The sequence below is a fragment of the Gigantopelta aegis genome, chromosome 6 (assembly GCF_016097555.1).
Source record: "Gigantopelta aegis isolate Gae_Host chromosome 6, Gae_host_genome, whole genome shotgun sequence".
In the NCBI taxonomy this organism is placed as follows: domain Eukaryota; kingdom Metazoa; phylum Mollusca; class Gastropoda; order Neomphalida; family Peltospiridae; genus Gigantopelta; species Gigantopelta aegis.
The window spans coordinates 49,777,137-49,797,641 of NC_054704.1; the positions used below are offsets into that span (position 1 = coordinate 49,777,137).

A 20,505-nucleotide genomic window follows, 5' to 3' on the forward strand; every position below is an offset into this window, starting at 1 on the left:
TGGCTCTATTAGTGAAAAATATGCTGTAGTGTTTAAAAACTAGGGTCTGTCACTTTATTATTAATATTGGTTCACAATTATTTTTATACTGAAGATACTGAGTGTTTTCTGTGGAGATTTAGAATACGTAGATCATTTGTAATAAAGTAAACCACAAATACAGGATTACAAAAATTATTAAGACAATATGCTTTAAATTTATTTTTTAACATACATGTGCCCAGCTTTAAATTTACCAAAAGGTTCACCAAGTGGCAACCTATTATCTTGTGAACTGAAGTGTGCACAGAGTAGGTATGAATTATCTAGTTTTTACAACCTTTATTGTTAAATATGTACAAATAAATGCAGTCAGATAAACCAAGGAAACATATTGTTTACCTAAACTACTTAACAGATGCTTTTTCAAATGTAGCTGCTAAACAGAATCAGTTTGGTTTTGGCACCAAAAATATAATCTTCACCACTAATATTTCTGAAGAGATCTATTTTTAATACACAACTCCTTGTAATAAAAAGCAAATTGTTTTATTCTTTACTGACATTATAAATGCATACTAATTCTGAAGTAAAAGAAAGTAATGGCAGATGCCTCATGGAGGCTATATATCTGGCGCCAAAATCTCATCACTGATTCCCTTCAACTACGAAGTACAGAGCGACAAATTCTTAGTATAAAAACAAAACAACAACAATTAGGTGCATATATATATATAAACTAGCACTGGAAAAACAAGTTTAAAATGTTACAAATTATACCACTTTGCACAAACCTACAGTGCAAACAAAACAAAACCAAATGCACAAAATGTGAGAAAAACTAAAAATAGATAAAATACATATAATTGTAGTAAACAAATACACATATACACCCACACACACAAACACAACGTGGTTTAATGTTATTCATGCTGTAGCATTCCATCTAATTTTTAAAAAGATGCAAAAATTAAACAAAAAATAATGTTGGATGCATTATTCTTCATTAAAACATAATGGATTTTAATGTATATAATGGCATGGCAGCTGATTATTTCCTGTTAAAGAATTAAATTAGTTTTAAAGAACAATGTACTGCTAATGATAATTAAAATAAAATAATCTAAAACTGCACTAAAAGCTTAAATTTAAGGATGACCAATCTGTATGGAAGGTTACCAAATCTAACAGTAAATCTGGCTGACCAGTAACAATAATACTAACTAATAGGTAAGCAGGTAGTACTTTTTGTGAAAATGAACTGGGTACAGATGTACTTAATTTGTTTGTGTTAAGGAATTTACTCAGACAAGTATATTAGTGGTATCTAGTAGTAGCTTAGTCAGATACCGTAACATTTAGTTGACTACTTTCATATTTTTTTTACTGGTCAGATAATAATTAGGACATACACTTGTTACTCAAGTAAAATATTTATACATATCACAGTCTGGTGGTCCAGTAAACTCAAATACATGTTTGTAAATTTAAATGTCATGTGAAAATATTTCTTTATTTAATTCAGTAAATATAACGAGAAAAAAGTAACATTCCCAATTCCATAATTTTTCAAAAACCAAACTTACAAAAAACTAAAAATTATTAATCAAGAGATAAGTCTGGAGCAATAAAACTACTTGTCAAACAACAATCTTAGGTCTCAATTCAAAACAGATTTGTATTCAAAATATGCAATACATGCTTATGGCATATTAAAAACGTATTTGATTTTTTGTTTACGCTACTGGCTAATTTTTTTGATATTATCTCACATTTGATTGTTATATATATATATATATATATATACTAAAAAAACACTCACAACAGAATGTGTTTTAAATATATTGGTCTATAGGTTTACTGGTTAAAGATTATTCATTCTGAATTATTCAACTGTCCCAATGTCTTAAACTGCTAGAAATGGAAAGTAGGTGAAATTGTCAGGAACATGTCAGTATGTTGATCATGGCGAAAAATATCTACAACATAAATTGAATATGTTTCGTCTATCTGTGAAGTCTTTTGAAACATGGATACTGCCTTTATTCAACAAATAGGTAATTCAAGCGGAATAAGATGAATAGATTTCATAATTCACCTAAAAGCTAATTTTAAAAAGATATGTTTAACTGCCCTCCATTTGGTTCAATTTCTTTGGCTAAGAAAAATCAAATTAGGGCATATTAAAAATAATAATAATAATAATAAATAATTTAAAATATTGGCAAACCGAGAATGATCCAAGCTTAGTGAATAATTGTGACTGAAGTTTTATGTAGTATTGTACTAGTAGAGACAAAGTAGAAATCCTAAAATAAAGACAAAAACTACAAAACAAGTCTGATGAGAGATTCGTGTAGGTTCTCCTAACTCCCCAAACCTTGTTTAATAATAGACGCCTCATAATGGTAGCAAATGAAGTGATTCAATAATGTCATAATTATACAAGTAATGGGTTAAAACATTTAGTGTTGTTAGAAATGATCTCACAAGGTGATATGTTCACACTCCCATTCAATCAATTTGATACATTCAGTGGCAGGCAAGCATATTACAGTGAAATCCTTCAACACCGGACCCCCTCTAAACCGGAATCCCCTCAAAACCGGACGTTTTCCGTGGTCCCGTGATTTACACATCTTTTAACACTATATTTTACCCCTCTAAACCGGAAACCCCTCTAACAAACAATTGGGTCCCAATGTGTCAACTTAGTGTAAATCCTACCCCTGAAAACCGGACGATCAAACCGATACCAATCAATATGGCGCCCACCTGTTGTGAACACCGATGGTTAGTGCAATATGCGCATGCTCGAGATCGCTGTTATCAGTGTAATCACCGCTGCATACAGTACAGGTACCACTCAGCAGGCAAGATTAGCAACTTGACAATAAACAATTAAAAGGACTTATCGCAAGCTTTGGTATGGAGTTAACTACTGTAAACACATTGATTGTGTTGTAATTATGGTTAACATTAGCGGAGTTCGGGTTTGGGTTAGATGTCTTTATTAAGTTACGAGTGTGTTTTAAGGTCTTAAATGTGATCCTTCACAAACATGTCTCATGATTTGCTTCAAAGATTGACACAAATAACAGGGAATTTAATTTGCTGCCTTCCTATTGTGTGAATGTGTTGGGGTTTTTTTAATCATTTGTTTAGCGAAATAAAGAGTAAGCAAAAGTATATGTTGGCTTTGCGTAGTCGAATAGATGTTAGTAGTGTTTCATTTTCATGTCGATTTTCAACATGACGGAACGTACAGAAAGATGAACGTTTCCTATTGCATGTACAGGAATTAGAAAGTTTAACACAGGCAACCATTGTTAAACACAGATGTGAAAGACAACAGACATCGATGGATACGTTTCTCAACGTAGGCTGATTTATCGATTGATTGACAATTTGTGGACTTTTTAATGTATTTTTTATTCAATATTACTCCCATGGATGTTTTTATTTTTTTAAATGCTCATAAATGCACCATTTTTCAACATATTCTTGTTGTTCTTGTTATAAAACACTTTAACACTTTCCCTATTTTATGGAGAACGGAAGGTATTTCCATCCAGGCAGACCCCTGAAAACCGGACACCTCTGATAACCGGACATTTTACTTGGTCCCATGGATGTCCGGTATTGAGGGGTTTCACTGTAAATATATATATATATATATATATAATTTAATTTTTGGTTCAGTGGCTGTCTATTTTCTACAAAGTTAATAACAGTGTATTTCTATCTTTCTACATTGTTTCATTCATACCTCACTAAATACTTAGCAAAAATAGATCTTGTTTGTACAAAATAAAAAAAATTCGATGTGCCAACAATATACATTATATAATTATATATATATATATATATATATATATATATATACACACTATCATGTGCCGTATTGAAGTTCACAAAATTTCCAGTGGAAACTTTCAAAATAGAAAGCTGTCGGCTATATTAATAAATAATGAGGAAATTTAACTTCATACTAAAGACAACCAATATGGAATCTGAACTGGGAATAACTGCTCCACCATATTTTATCAACTTATTTCTGTGAAGTTATTCAAATAAAATAATGGGTAAGAATATTTACAAAATACACAAGTGAAGACACATGGTTAGCGTAAAAGTAATAGGTATGTGTAACTGCCAATATATATTAAATCTATAATTGTTTCCCCCAATTTTTCAATGACTAGATTTATATATATTAGACCATATGACCAGAGAACAAATTTTTTCACCATTTGAAAACAACATAAAAATATTAGTTAAGAACATTTGTGAACCTCAATAGGGATGAACAGCACATTTTTTACATAAACAAAGCTGTAAACATTACTGGGTTACAATATTGTGCACCGTATCTTGTTGTCCTTGAATGGGTTAGCAAAATTTTTGTCACGCACAACAAGGGGGTCTTCGTGCTTATGGGCCTCACAGTAATCAACCAATTCCTTAAGTGTTTTCGATAATTTCATTCTTTTGAACTCTGCATGAACCCTTAGTGTTTCAATCTGCATCTTTAGCTTTTTAGAAGCTATATCAGAGTCCCGTGCCGATCCGAAAGGGTATGGCATGATGGAACAACGAAGCAGATAATCCTGCATAAAACAACAGTAAACAATTAAGTTGTGTTATTGTCCAATGGTTCAAAATATCTCCCAAATACTGACTTGCCACAGGGCAACATTATCTACATGTCGCCAGTGACAACCACGTATAGTTACTGTTCCACATACATGTATTTTTACATATGGTACCAAAATAAAATAACAATTTAGAAGATCAAAACCAGACTTCAAAATAGCTTGAAAATAAATAAATAAAGCTATCCTTTTTCTTGCAATTGACAGGGCTTGCGCTGTCTGTAGCCAAATTACCCAATGGCTATTTATACAAAAAATGGCTAATAAAATGTGTAAAGTGGCTAAAATTTTACCTAAGCCATTTTCTATCTTCCGATGTGAACAAACGGTTACATAATCTATCCGACACCTGACATATAATAATAGTACCAAATATTCAATTAGTGTAATAGCTATCTCGCGACTGGTAAGGAGAAGCAGTGTCATCCAGAATACAGCATAATAATGGTCGCTTATTTTAATAATCACGGTTATTAATTTTAACAGCAACATGTATGAAAGCAAAGTCTGAAAGATCTGTAGCTTGTTGTTTTAACTTTGTAAAGTCTTTGAACCAAAGTAATAAAAACGGACCAACAATGTGTGTGTTTCAATACACGTGCTAGTCCAGGGCCGAAGGACAAGTAGGCTAGGGCCGAGTTCAGCCAGACCGAGCAAAACTAAAACGTCCGCTAGACTGGTTTATGTGCTTCACGTTAAACCCAATGTCCACATCGGGAACCAATCACATAGTTCGCAAACGTTAGGAAAACATTCGTTCGCTGCTCTCAGTGTCAAAATACATCGTTGCTGACATTAAACAATACGATTACACGCAAGTAAATCTTGATGTAAATTATTTTTTTAAAAACCAAATAGTTGTTCGCATCAATGAATACTTAATTGCTGTTTCGTTCGCTTATTTCCGTCATCTTTGTTATTTCGCACTCATGCACATTGCGATCGTGGGAAATGAACATGCAGTATTTATACAAATGACTGTTAAACGTACACTGAATACAATTAGCAGAGGCGGATCTATTGGGGGGGGGGCAGGGCCCCGGGCCTCCCCTAAATTTTGAGATAGTTATATATTAATTTTCATTTTTTTTAACAACCTCCCTACAAACCCCCCACAAAGCTGCCTTGGCATTCCACCTCATGTCACTGCTCTCCCCCATACGCCCCAAAATGGATTTTCTGGATCCGCCACTGATTAGTTTACAATAATCATGACATTTGTTAGATAAAATATTATAAATATTTATAGACTGAGGTGACATCTTAAAAGTTAGCTAGATTTTAAAAAGACAGAACATTTCAATTCATTATCTTTTTAATCAAACGTTTTTGACGTAAATGGAAAAGTTGCAATAACGTGAAGTCAGCATTCTTAGGCTACATATTTTACAAGCTGAAATTTACAAGCTGAAATCAACAAGCATTTAACATGACGTGGAAATCAACAACATAGTGTAAAATACAAAATTGTTGGGGTGAGGAATTGATGGGTTACTTTAAAAATAATAATAATTTAAAAGCAGTTCAAACTAACATAAAGATTGCTATTGTAAAGAAATAATGAGCTCCATTTTAAAAAAGATGAGTATTGGCTCTCATATTTTTTATTAATGTCATAGGTCTTATAAGTTGGGGTGAGTGTTTGCAGAGGGCAATGGCTTCCAACTCTGCATATCTTCCACCACCCCCCACTGAAAAATCAAAATAATATATTATATGCTCCTACCCCCATCGGTGTCTTTGATTTTGATCAGGGAATAGTTTTGTAATCCAGATTTATTCCAGTTTGTACATAATTAGCTGAAAAAGATGTATTTTCATATTCATATATAAATCCTCTATACAGTACTGCAGAAAACAAGTTTGGCTAAAACATTTTCATTATGGCTAATAAAAATCCAATTTGGCTAAAAAAATAATTGTATTTTTGATCCAGGGTGAGCCTCAAATTGACCGTGAGAATTTAATAGTAGAAACCACCACCAAAAATGGTACTTTTGTAAGCTGTAAAACTGTACGAACAAAATAATTTTAAAAATTTAAACCAGACTTTTTATTATCAAGCATGTTTCTGTAGTACAATGTTTTACAATTTGCTTACATCCACCGATGGTTCAGGCACGTCTGTCTCGGGCACATTTTTCAGATTTCCTGTGGGATGTGGCCAAGACAGGCGAGGCAAGGCTAGTTCTCACCAAATTCGCCAACTGCAAGTTTTAGAAATAATTTCACATAATCATCGATATCTTGTTACGAAAATAACTGGGTTTTAGTAATTAAATTTTGAAGTTTAATAGATAATTTGGCAAATTTGTCTACTCGCCCAGAGCTAGCCCTACGAGGAAGTATATTTCTCAAGACAGCCTCCTACTTTTAACATTAACGGAATTGTCTGTGTATCCAGAGCCATGAAACAAAAAAGTACTTACAAATTTGTTACTTAAGAATTGGTCATATTGCAAATGCCCCCCCCCCCCCCCCCCCCCCCCCCCAAAAGGTAGCATATCTACTAAACATACCTGTTGTGGAAAAAAGCAGTATAGTCAGAAGTCAGTTGAAATCTGTGATGATTCTCAGAGTTGCAACCACCTAAAAAAAAAAAAAAAAAGTACTGATGTATTTATGTTTGACATGTTTACTTACCCTGTATGCACTATGAATGTTCTACAATATGAAAACACAGTCAATATACGTACATGTAGGACTACATAGAAGTCTACATTACAGTTGGATAACAACACAGCACAACATTGAAAACACTACAACCTACATACAATGTATGCATTCATCAAAGGCTTCACAATGCAACTGGTATCACTGTCATTTGGCCAAATGCCAATTATATCACTTTGTTAAATAAATGTGTAATTGGTAATTGTCCACTACTGCAGAGTTAGGGTGAATTATGCTGCATTTACATGGGTCATGTTGTAACAAATACATGGTTCGTGTTTTAACCCGGGTTAAATATAACTTAGGGACCGTACTCTATTTTTGAAACAGAAAAAATATATATTTAAAAAAAAAAAAAATATTCATATATAACGCAGTTCGATTCATTTCCTGCAGGGTTTGATCTTAACAGTCGCCGATTGACCCTGGCGACCGAAATTACAGATGGGCAAGTCAAACCCCTGTCCCAGGTTGCCCGCCTGGTGACAAAAATATTTATTGACAGTCACAGTGGAATGACTGAATGTTCAGATTTATATTCATCATAATGATGTGCAGTTAACTATGGAATCAGTTCGGTTTCGGTTATAGAAGTAAAACTGAAAACTGTAACTGTGGAGATAGAAAAAAATCTGTACTTTCAGTTTTCCAAATTTACCATTTTTAGCCCAGCTCATTCGAAATGGAAAAAAAAAATTCCTAGGTGAGTCAATACCAAAATCCACTTCTGGCAATAACTACCAAATGACTGCATTTTGTCATGTTGATCTGTGAATTTGGTATACGTTTTGAATGTTGTGCAGTATTGTTTGCAATGCAAATTAGGCAGAGTTTGGAAAACCCTGTTTGTCTGTGAACATAATGCCTATTTTACTGCATCCAGGTGATGTTTTTTTATGCGCATGTCTTCTGCAAAAGTCGTCCATGTTTATTATTTGTTTGAGGGGCATTTCAAGGTAATTTTTTGTGACAAACATGACATTTTGACACCATAAAATTATGTTTCCATGGAAACTTCTGTATATTTTCTTTTACATTTTGTATTAATAGAAACCATGTATTAATAGAAACCATGTAAGTGATGTATACTTCATAGTCGCAGACCAAATACCATGAAATGCCCCTTGAACCCTTCATTTGTACCACTACTCATACTTTATTATTTGTACCTGTATGGTATTTCTAGTGAAGTTTTTGGTATCAGCTATTTTTTTTAATTTCCGAGACAAAAGACAGATTCACTGTTAACACTGCGATTGGAAATTTTTTAATTCTTTCTTTCAAAATGACAATCAAGATAAAATGTTTAAGTTAATCCGGATTACAAACGAACACAATTACCATGTCGGCTGTTCTTATCTTATTAGATGACATTACCCGAGGACTTCCGATATTGACATATTTGAAACAATTGATTGATTCTTACTTAGGCCAAACAAAAATATAGGTGTGTTTCCGATTGCATCCCCCCAAAAAATTAGGGTAGGTAGGTAGGGTTGTTTTTTTCCCCCCCTTCGCTTTCTTCCTTAATGTGTGTGTACTTATATAACATTATCTATAAATAATATATATGGATTTGTGGCATAAACAGATGTTTAAAATATTGAAATAACCTGTAGCAAGGCTATGTTCGTACATTCGGTTACTTCCGTGACCGACCAAGCTGTTTGGTGGTAGCTAATCAGGGGAAGGAACTCTATTACAAAAGCTTTTCCACAATTTCTCGATGTTTTTCGGAAGGGTATTACATGTGCAAAATGTATCGTATAATAGTACGTAAACAATGTGCAAGGAAGGAAATACTCTTGTTTGGTGATGTTGTCCTCTTTTATTTTTACTTCTTTTTTTAAATTTAATTTTTTTTTCAGTTTAAGAGAGAAAAAATTAGGGTCGGGGGGGGGGGGGGGGTAAAACTAGGGATGGTCGGTCGACTGGAAACACACCTATTTTTTTTGTTTGGCCTTACACTTCAGCTGAGGTGTTCCGACCATCCAAGTGAGTTTGTTTAAACTACTGGGTTTTTTTTTTCTCTCACTACTGTAAGGTGGCTACTTTTTCGTTTTAGTTGAAAAATAAAATCATGCTGACAAAAGTCACAAATAGTTTATTTTATAAATTATATCTATGGAAATAAAATGTTCACAAAATTTGTGGGGAAGATCTTGACAAACTGGTTGGCGAGTGTGTGAGATGTGTGGTGGTGGGTGTGTGGGATGGTGGGTGGGTGGTGTGGGTGTGTGGTGTGGGTGGGGGGGGGGGGGGATAGAAGTGAGAGCTTAGGTAGGGAGGCAGTTACAGCCAGATAAAAGAGAGAATGCAAACGTTGTGCCGAGAAGATAATTGACCAATTATGGGCACGTTCTTATAAAAGTACGTGTATGAAGGTGAAATACGTTTATAAAAATTAATTGTGAGTGGGATTTTCACTCAAATCAGTCACTGGACCTGACCCTGGTAAAGCGAATATCCGTCCCAAATAATGTTTATTATAATGGAAAATATAACGATGGCGAATAAATTGTAGGAAAAAAAAATCAAATATAATTTAAAATGTGCTCGAATTCAAAGAAGAAAACCTGAAGTTTCACTGAAAAGTCAAGTCTGTCCAATTCCACTGTCAAACCAAAAAAACTAAGATGGCGATTAGTGACCGGAAGTAGAGCCTCAGTTTCATTTCTTTTCTTCTGTTATATTTTGTTCCAATAAAAGTTGACAGCAAGGGACCTACCAGTAGAACAGACTGGGACGAGTGAACCAGCCTCTGGAGCGAATTGGTAGAGGGCGAGTCGGTTTGGGGGTGAGTTGACCTGCTCGCCTGATGCGCTAACGATCATGGATTGATCCCTGTCAATGAGCCTATTGGGCTATTTCTCAATCCAACCAGTGCTCCACAACTGGTGTAACAAATGCCGTGGTATTATATTATCGATCCTGTCTGTGGGGTGATGCATATATATATATATAGGCGTAATGCATACATGTCTTATATTCTTAACTATATTGGTGCTACCTTTATATAATAGATATCATACGTGTATACTGATGGCTTAAAATACAAATTAAAATGCTCCAAGACACTGGAGCAACTTGTATAACTTTAATTGTCTTTAAGAAACTCATAAATACTAATACACACAAAATTGACTTTGGCAATGTTACAATCTGATTAAAATTAGTTCTACTGGTCTATAGTGGAGCTAATTTTAATTAGATTGGCAATGTTAAAACCACCATACAAGAATATTCTTCAAGAGTAAAACAATGTCTAAAATCCTCAAAGCGTACACGTGGTAGAGGATCTGGGGGCCTGCTAATTATGTAAAAAAAATAATACTTTTACCATTATATTACTGAAATTTGTAACAAAAATGATTAGAGTCTGCAGGTGAAAATTTCGGGACATGCACCGTGTAGAAAAAAAATCTGTTTCTCTTCTCATTTTATATAGACTGCCTCCAGCTGAATCACCATACTTCCAAGATCAGTATGCCGTGTTAGAATCTGAAATAGCTACATGTAGTTCAGTGGGTTCTATTATTTTAATGGGGGGGGGGGGGGGGAATAAATGCTAGAACAGTTGATAACAATACAATACTGATGATTACATTCCCCCATGATACAAATGACTTCTTACCTCTACCTGAAAACTATACACCGGACCACATTACCCAAATCGAAAAATCACTGTACACAACAAACAACGCACATGGTAAACAAAAATATGGCAGACCTCTATACAACAACGGGTGTTCGCATTCTTAATGACACTATTTCTCGCTCCAGCCAGTGCACCACGACTGGTACATCAAAGACCGTGGCATGTGCTATCCTGTCTGTGGGATGGTGTATATAAAAGATCCTAATCGAAAAAAGTAGCCCATGAAGTGACGACGGCGGGATTCCTCCCTCTTGAAATATCTATGTTGTCCTTAACCATATGTCCGAAGCCATATAACCGTACATAAAATGTGTTGAGTGTGTCGTTAAATAAACAATTTCCTTCCTTTCTTCTTAATGGCAGAACACCGGGGGACTATCTGGGTAAACTAACATGCTATAATAGTCAAGGAGCAAGTGCAATTGATTAGTGTTATCTGTCAAGAAAGTACGTGTCTTTCCGACATTGTTAGCCTAAATGTAAAACTTATCACAGCACTGCACAGCATCTATTATCATCAAAGGTAACCTAACTACCACAAAACAGCAACAACCCAAACTACGTCAGCTGAAACCAAAACATAAATTAAACACGGATAATAGTAAAAAAAATACCAGCAAGAACTCCTATCCATAGATTCACTAGAAAAAAATACAAAGCTTCATAAATAACAAAATTGAATGTGTCTAGGTATTAAGCAATATCATGTTGACATCAGCATCCAAAATATCACCTACGCGACACAGAAATCCAAATCCACCCGCAAAATATACAGAAAGAAGTGTTTTATTTAACGACGCACTCAACACATTTTATTTACGGTTATATGGCGTCAGGCATATGGTTAAGGACCACACAGATTTTGAGAGGAAACCCGCTGTCGCCACTACATGGGCTACTCTTTCCGATTAGCAGCAAGGGATCTTTTATTTGCGCTTCCCACAGGCAGGATAGCACAAACCATGGCCATTGTTGAACCAGTTATGGATCACTTGTCGGTGCAAGTGGTTTACACCTACCCATTGAGTCTTGCGGAGAACTCACTCAGGGTTTGGAGTAGGTATCTGGATTAAAAAACCCATGCCTCGACTGGGATCCGAACCCAGTACCTACCAGCCTGTAGACCGATGGCAAAATATATAGAGAAAAAAACTAAACCAAAAGTAAGTGTAAGTGATATACAGTCGCAATTCCGTAGCTTGGCTAGACAGCTCAAAACAAACCCATTAAATGTAACACTACGCAACTCACTGATGAAAACTAAGAAAAAAACCTACACAGAACCAACGAGCAATTAGAAGAAATCTTAAAGAGGAATTTAATTTTTTTAATTGTTTTTTTAAAAAACCTAAATGATGAAAAGTCAAAACAATATTGGAGCATCGTAAATAATATTTTCAATAAAAACAAAGGCAACCTCGAGTTACCCGATGAAATGATCAAGAATCTCACTGCCCTTTCTAGAGATTTAATTCACTGGCTTAGGAAGTAAAGGGGGAGGGGAGGAGGGCATGCCCCCCCCCTCCCGCTTTGTAGCAGCAGTGATATATTAAAAATATATTTATACACGTGTGTGTGTATCTATGTGCGTGTGTGCGCGCGCGCGCGCGCGCGTGTGTGTGTGTGTGTGTGTGTGTGTGTGTGCCCCCTCACTTTTTGGCACCTTCCTATGCCCGTGCCTACACAAACATTACTAGAAGAACTTTATAAACGCAAAAACTACCAAAAATACAACCCGTCATTTGACAGTAATATCACATCAAAAGAAATACTGCCATAAAATCCCTCAAAACTAATAAATTAAGCGGTCCGGACATCGTACTTTAATCTTAATTAGATATAAGCACAAAAATAAGTTGAAATGAAATGAAAATACAAATATGTATAGTTCGAGTGGTTAAGCCATCAGACATAAGGCTGGTAAGTACAGGGTTCGCAGCCCGGTACCGGCTCCCACCGTTTTATCGACTCACTGGGTAGGTGTAAGATCACTACACCCTCTTCTCTCTCATTAACCAGTAACAACTAACCCACTGTCCTGGACAAACAGCTCAGATAGCTGAGGTATGTACCAAGGACAGCATGCTTGAACCTTAATTGGATATAAACACAAAAATAAGTTGAAAGGAAAGGAAATGCATCGTTAGTCATGGATGCCAACGGGCGGATTTATAGTCCATCCCACAGAGAAGACCTTTTGTACATGTACTATGAAATTTTCAAAACACTTTTACTTTTTTTCTTACGTCAAAGCAAACTGAAATTATTTACTAAATTTTGTTTGTGGATGGGACAGACTATAGTTAGTCGCAAGATACTTTTTGATGGACCCCTTCTCCGATTGGTTTTTTTTTTTTTTTTTGGGGGGGGGGGGGGGGTTCCCCCCAAGACCTGTATATCAAAGGCCGTGGCTCATAATCATATGCTGCAAGTGTTAATATATTTTGTTTTGGGGATGTGATAGGATTAATCTACACTGTGCATACAGGAGTTGGTAGGAGCTGACGTCACTTCCTCCCAAGCTAGAGTACCGGACGCGACCAAAAAATAAAAAAATGGCTGTCCCTATTTAGCAGGAATAATCACGGGTTTTTTTTTTTTAATATTAATTCTAAAATTACGTATTTTTCCATTTCTTAAAGTGTCAGTATGTGTTGGTGGTCCGGGTATGCATCGTTCCAACACATACGGCTCATATTTGATTTGAGTTTTCCTTTAAGGCAAACAATTAAAACACTGCTTGTACAGGCTGCAGCTGCTAGTCTGACAGTGTGAAAATATAGCGCATGTTCTATGTCGTGTGTTGCCAGATCTGTAGTTCGCGCCAGCACAGATGCGGTGTGTTTTGTCACATTCGATTTACTGCGTTTCATTCTCGACTGGTACCATAATCCTTAGACCCAGTCCCAAATCTGGTGTATTTGGGGCCTTACACTTTTGAATCTTTGAATCACTGACCAAAATGATGGCTGATGCCATTCCATTTTTTAAACTTGTGCATACCTTTTCACCTCGTTGGTGAAACTTCCAAACATTTTATTATTTCTTCATCGTTTAAGATGAAGTAACAGATTTGGCAGTTGTGGTGGGGCAGGATATGCTCACATTTCGCGAACACCTAATATCATCGCTGTTATACCAGTGATACAGGAGTGCATGTCATCATATCTGTACTCATTCCAATGGGCTCTGTCCTGTGCTAGTTTTGATGGGAGTGGCAGTTCTCTTTGTGGCGGCGAGGATCACCTCGGGAGTATCTGTCCTATATACGAACCACATTTTGCCAAATGCTTATTCGATTCCGCATTGTAGAGAGATAAGGGCCTATGTCGTTCATAACCTTCGTTTGTGAACGGGCAGGACGTAGCTCAGTGGTACAGCGCTCACCTGCTGCGCGATCGATCTAGGATCGATCCCCGTTGGTGGGACCCATTGGGCTATTTCTCTCTCCAGCCAGTGCTCCACAACTGGTGTAACAAAGGCCGTGGTATGTACTATCTTTTCTGTGAGATGGTGCATATAAAAGATCCCTTGCTGCTAATCAAAACGAGTAGAGACAGCGGGTTTTCTCAACTAATATCTGTGTAGTCCTTAACCATATAACCGTAAATAAATGTGTCGAGTGCGTCGTAAAATAAAACATTTCTTTCCTTTCTTCGTTTGTGAACCGTTTTGAAGGTTAACTAAATACCATGCTTTTCTTATCTAACTGTAATGCTCAAAACACCAGAAAACAAATTTAATTTCAAACCTTTTTATTTTATAACGATGCTGCATATTAAAATTAACTCTTTAAAAGGTTTAAACCATACAAAGAGGTACTAATGGTCATTAAAACAAAACTCAACAAAACAAGCAATTCGCTTAAGTATCCTAAATACATTTCACAGGTAAAATCTTCAAAAGAACAAAGAGAAAAGAGTGTAAAAATAACTAATTTCTTCACAGATATAGACTACTGTTGACTGGTATATAGAACTAAGATGTCTTTATGTATATACAGGGTTCGTATGGGTCACGGAAATTGTGGAAAGTTGAGGAATTTTCAAATATAATATTTGTAGACCTGGAAATTCATGGCATTTTTACTCCATTTAAAATAAAACCAAGAAGAAATCAGCTATTCGCAACAAAATATTGCAATATTTTAAGATTAAATATTGATGCATACAAAAAAAAAAAATCATTAAAAAGTAACAATTCAAAAACAAAAAGTAGAAAAATAGCTGTCGTATGTCATGGAAATATTTGGTTGATCATAAATTATAGCGTATGAACCCTCATTTATGTTGCATATAACAACTTACCTCATCAACACAGAGAAAAAAAAAAAAAAAAAAAAAAAAAAGAGAGAAAAGAAACAAAAAGAAACAAAAACGAAAAAGAAAGAAAAAGAAGAAAAAGAAAAGAAAAAGAAAAACCCCAAACAGAAGTATTAAAACAAAAAGCAAAGAAGTAAAACAAAGAACAAACAGATATATAAAAGAATAGCTAGAACGGGTACTAAGACATGTAGAATGGATCCAGCTGTTTCCTGAAATTATAACCAGAATGTTATTTACATCTAAGAATTAATCATGTTTCATACTTTTGGCCAAAGCTGCTTCGTGTAATGGCGCAAACCAGTTCCTTTGAAAAATCTGTTTTTCATATTCTAATGATTCTTTGTAGCTAGTCTCTTCACTATTTGTAATTATGCCTTTCAGTGATCTGGTTATACTAGCATCGTGCTTGCAATATCGACTGATCAGCCATTGTTTAGACTCGTGCATTGCATCAGAGGTATCAGTTAATATACTCTGGCAAAGACCCATCTCGTGTGCAATAGATGCATTAACTGATGTTCCCGAACTCAACAAATCTAAAGCTTTCGTTGGTCCTAATAACTTGGTCAGAAATGTAGCTGCGCCAAATCCTGGTGTAACATTTAGTTTGATGTGCACAAAACCAATTTTAGCAGATTCTGTCATGATTCTGAAATCGCAAGATAAACTCATCTCGGCGCCACCTCCAAGGGCTCTTCCCTCAATGAGGGCAACACTAATCAAGGGCAGGCGTCGACAACGAAGCACAACATCATGCATAAATGTAGCCATCTTGAAACCATCAACACTCGTGTTAATTTGTCGCACAAAGTCCAGATCAGCACCAGAGCAGAAAGTACCACCAGCTCCACGCAATATCAGGCCCTTTCCATTGTCCCATTCTTCTAGTTCACGTATTCTGTCAGACAGTTCCACCATCATTTTACCTTGACACAAAAAGAAAGGTCATGTATTTAGTAATATTATATGAAAGGCCCTAAGTAAAATACAAGCACTAAGCATAAAATATCTACATTGCCTAACTAGAAACATTTAATGAATGAATGTTTAACGACACCTCAGCACAAAACTACTTTGATTGTTGGGTATTAATCAAAAGTATATGATGAAAACTGGACGATGACCATCAATGGAAAATGTCTAAAATCATTACTAAATTGAAACAGCTTTCTTATCCATGACAGCCCCATTACGCATACCATCAAAATAACAAAACCCATACATTTTCGACCTCGAATGGGGGCACAGCCTCCCCTTTCCCCGGGCCCTCGGGCCTAATAATGTTGCCATCCTTGCACTGCGGTGAGAATCAGCATATGCATAAAAGCGTATAGATTTACAATACAGTGGCGGATCCAGAAAATCCATTGGGGGGCAAAGACATGATGCGGAATACCAAGGGAACTTGGCGGAAGTTACAAGGGAACTTTGGGGAGGTTTGGAGGGGGGGGGGGGGGGGGGGTGGTGGTCGTAAAATAATAATAATTTTTTTTTAATATACATGTATAATAAAATTATAACTGTCGCAAAATTTAGTGGGGACCCGGGCCTCTGCCCACCCTCCACCTAGATCCGCCTCTGCAATATTTGATCGGATACGAATGCCAAAATCAAAAATACCCCGTCCCGTCATTCATGCTTTTATTATTATTAATTTTAAATCAAATAGTCAAATTACAAGCACAGCAGCCAAAACCATGTCAATGCAAATAAACTATGCATTCATCAATAACAAATTATGTCAAATACATACACATTTTAATAAATGCGTGTAAAGATTTTGTAAACAACATCCTGAGTACCTGTTAACGCATTTCGTTTCTTAGTGTTATTCAACGTAATAATAGCTATTCCCGATTGATCATCTTTTTCCAAGTCCACGGATCCACCACCGAATTGTTCGAGGAAATGTCTGACGTCATCCAACGCAGCACTAGAAGAGCTCCACCTGTGGAATGACTTTCTGCAGACGACCTTAAAATTCTGACCAATACCAGTGAGCCTACTAAACTTTGTAGCAAGAAATACCATGTCTTAATATGGAAACAAACGCTACCTGTAAATAAAAACAAAGTATGCGTAAGAATGGGCTATGACATGAAAGCCTGTTTTACGACTCCCCAGCGTTTTAAACTATATATAAACATAACATGGTAATTTGTGACTACTTCATCTAGAGTACAAAAGGAGAAACCCGCTCCCGCCACACAGGTTACTGGAGCCCATTAGCATCAGTTGAGTCTCTGTGCGCATTTTGCCACAGACAGGTAGTACTGTATATACTACGGGGAATTTCATTTCATTTCAATTTAGTGTCATGCTTATAATCTAATTAAAGTTCAAGCACGCTGTCCTGGACATACATCATAGCTACCTGGATTGTTTGTCCATGACAGTGGGTTAGTAAGAGAGAAGAGGATATAGTGGTCTTACACTTACCAACAGAGTCGTTAAAACTCGCTCTGGGTGGGAGCCGGTACCTGCATGCGAACCCAGTACCTATCAGTCTTATGTCCAATGGCTTAACCATGACACCAACGAGGCCGGTCCATGGGGAAGGGAGTATGGCCTTTATATGTGTAAATCATGGAGCCCTGCGGTATATTTCTCGAAACATCGTAAGTTTACGTCTGCGACTAGCAGTTATACCACGCATACATTTACAAGGGTTTGGCATCTATTTCACACAGAAAATTACATCATTACAGAAGATGGAGCATTTTAAGGACAAAAGAAAATCAAATACGTGTACTTTTAACAATATGTGTTGTACTATAATAGTAATAAAAATTGTGGTTTAGTCGTAGATTTACGTTTAAGTGCAAAACTAGGTTTACAATGTTTTGTGAAATTGGGCCCAGAGCTGCGGCCAATCAGACTGGGAAGAACAGCGTCTGCTGGATTGGTTTATGCTATTCACGGTATGCTAACCAACTGGCCATGTTATAAACCAATCAAATAGTTCCAGGGTGGTCAGAAATTTTCGCCAAATTATATTTTTTTAAAATGCAACAACTAGTTATTTTCCAACAAAATATCAATTATTACACAAATTGTTTTCGTAAAATTAAAATACAATTCACTAATTGTTCTAAAAAAATTTCGCAACAGTGCAACAGCTAGTCCCAAGTTGGCGAATGTAGGGTTATATGAAACGGGAAACCCGATGATCAACATCAATATAAAAATTCAACAACAGTTAAATTAAACACAGTGTAAAGAACTGCAAACAAAATAAAAAATATCACAGAGATAAAATTGCCACTCCCCTTGGAGATCCGTAGGACTGCCACTCCTAAGAATAGCTTAGAAAATCTAAAGTTGCACAGGATAGAGCGCATTAATATATCCAGCTATGATGGCATGCACGCATGATTCACTGTAAAACAGTGATGATATCTGCCCCAAATTCAGCCAGCAAACGTTTTAGCTAACGTTCGCGAACTGTTTGATTGGTTCCCGTAGACCAGTAGAGCTAACTTTGATCAGATTGGTATCAAACTCGTCTTCGCTCGTTAGATGACGTTTTAAGATAAATTATTGTATCTATTGGCCACTCATGTAGTATTCTCCATTTGTCGCCAGAATCACTTTAATTCTGAAGGCCAGTGTGCTCTAGTGATGTCGTTAAACAAAACAAACTTTAACTTTAATTCTGAAGGCAAACTCCTTATAGTCAGATAGATCTGTCGTGAAACTAAATTTGAATCAGGTCAGACGCGCGTAGAATGAATTAATTTTTAACGACACACCCAACACAAAAAAAAGACGTATCTCTAGGTCAGTTCTGTCAACTGCTTGCCGCTAGCGTTCGCTATGTTGATTTTTACGTACACTACACAGGCACGGCAAAGTGTGTGTGTGTGTGTGTGTGTGGGGGGGGGGGGGGGTCTCTAGCTAAATATCGTAAGTATTAAGAAGAAATGACTGTAGATTTACTTGGCATAAACTGTAAATTAAAATATCAATGCAGTAGGCCAAAATCAAAATATATTTCTCACAGTGTTCTTTGGTTTGTCCTTCGTCTTCTTTGTTAAATCCAGCCAACTGAAAGCGCACCACGCGAAAGTTAGAACGGCGAAGTAAGCGTACAAGACAGGGGGCGGGGTAGCCCGAGTACTCTGACTGTAAGAGAGCTAGACGGACATTTGGACATAAATACGCTGTAATGAGAGCGTATTTATGTCCAAATGTCCGTCTAGCTCTCTTACAGTCAGAGTACTCGGGCTAGGGGCGGGGGAGCAACTGCCCCTCTAGTGCTGGAGCAAAACTTCAAATTGGGGCAAAAAAATGACACAGTAAATCGGGCAAAATGTGCTAACCTGAGTCTGAGACCTTTTCACCATGTATTTCCATCATTTTACCCTCAAAATTAGTTGTAATCCATGTAAAAATGCGTAGTGATTCGTTTGCAATCCTATTAATATATTATATACTTGCGGAAAAAAGTTCCTGTGCACCAAATAATTGCATATAGAGTATAATTTACTTGAAATCTGGTCATAAAAAATTCAGTAAATGAACGTGTAACCACATCCTTCCATATCCCAGCAGTGCCCAGTCAGTTGCACGAGCTATTCATGCTTTGTGATCATAAGTTGCATTACTAGCATTTTTGGTCACGTGATCCTCTTTGACGTCATTTTTCTTATCATTGGACTCTAAAACTATTGTATGGATTATCATCACTCAGAAAAATGCTTTTGTTGGCATCTGATCGTCGTCAGTGTGATGCCACGCCTCCAAGAAAATTAACTTCTTCGAAAGATGGGCATGATTGCAGTTAGAATGGCACAAACGTTGTTGCTAGTCATTTTGGTGTTCATTGGTGTTCATCAGAAAACTATGCAGTGTCTGCGGAGATGTTCTCGACAGTTTAGGAATACTAGGGATCTTCCATGTTTAGGGAGTCATCACGTGACGTCACGTTAACCAATCCTCAATATCGAGCGGGAACACGTGGAATCATTTGGAAATGACAAGTTTAACATCCCAATACATCCCTGTGTTATGGCCAATCAGTGGAAGAACTGTACGCAACCGATTAGGTTATCACAAAGTACGACCATGTCAACGTCCCTAACTGCGTTATGCTTCCAACTCCGTTAAGTTTGTTTTCTCATGCGCGGTTCGCGCAATCAACATCCGATTTGTTACCGTCTGCTTGTCGTTCATTTGTGAGGTTTTTCTTCACAGTTCGTGAACATTTTCATTA

General features: G+C 36.4%; 2 protein-coding genes across 4 annotated transcripts in view; both read right to left on the reverse strand.

Annotated features, from left to right (window-relative positions):
• LOC121374305 (guanine nucleotide-binding protein subunit gamma-1-like) overlaps nucleotides 1–9,968 on the reverse strand; it is a 36,058-nt gene extending 26,090 nt beyond the window's left edge. Inside the window, exons 1-2 of the mRNA XM_041501360.1 lie at nucleotides 9,884–9,968; nucleotides 7,154–7,223 (exon numbers count right to left, since the gene is read on the reverse strand). The gene's annotated coding sequence lies outside the window, so the exon portion shown is untranslated. The remainder of the gene's footprint in view (nucleotides 1–7,153; nucleotides 7,224–9,883) is intronic.
• Nucleotides 9,969–14,703: 4,735 nt separating this feature from the next.
• Nucleotides 14,704–19,339, reverse strand: LOC121375161 (ethylmalonyl-CoA decarboxylase-like). Of its 3 annotated transcripts, none has more exons than XM_041502431.1 (3): nucleotides 19,292–19,339; nucleotides 17,093–17,346; nucleotides 14,704–16,216 (listed from the first exon to the last, which is right to left on the reverse strand). In XM_041502431.1, the coding sequence occupies exons 2-3, from the start codon at nucleotides 17,319–17,321 to the stop codon at nucleotides 15,537–15,539; spliced, it is 909 nt and encodes a 302-aa protein (XP_041358365.1). In that variant the 5' UTR covers nucleotides 17,322–17,346; nucleotides 19,292–19,339; the 3' UTR covers nucleotides 14,704–15,536. The 3 variants fall into 3 exon arrangements, with proteins under 3 accessions (XP_041358365.1, XP_041358367.1, XP_041358366.1); XM_041502433.1 differs by lacking the exon at nucleotides 19,292–19,339 and adding an exon at nucleotides 18,771–18,965; XM_041502432.1 differs by lacking the exon at nucleotides 19,292–19,339 and adding an exon at nucleotides 17,730–18,701.
• Between the last annotated feature and the right edge of the window lie 1,166 nt (nucleotides 19,340–20,505).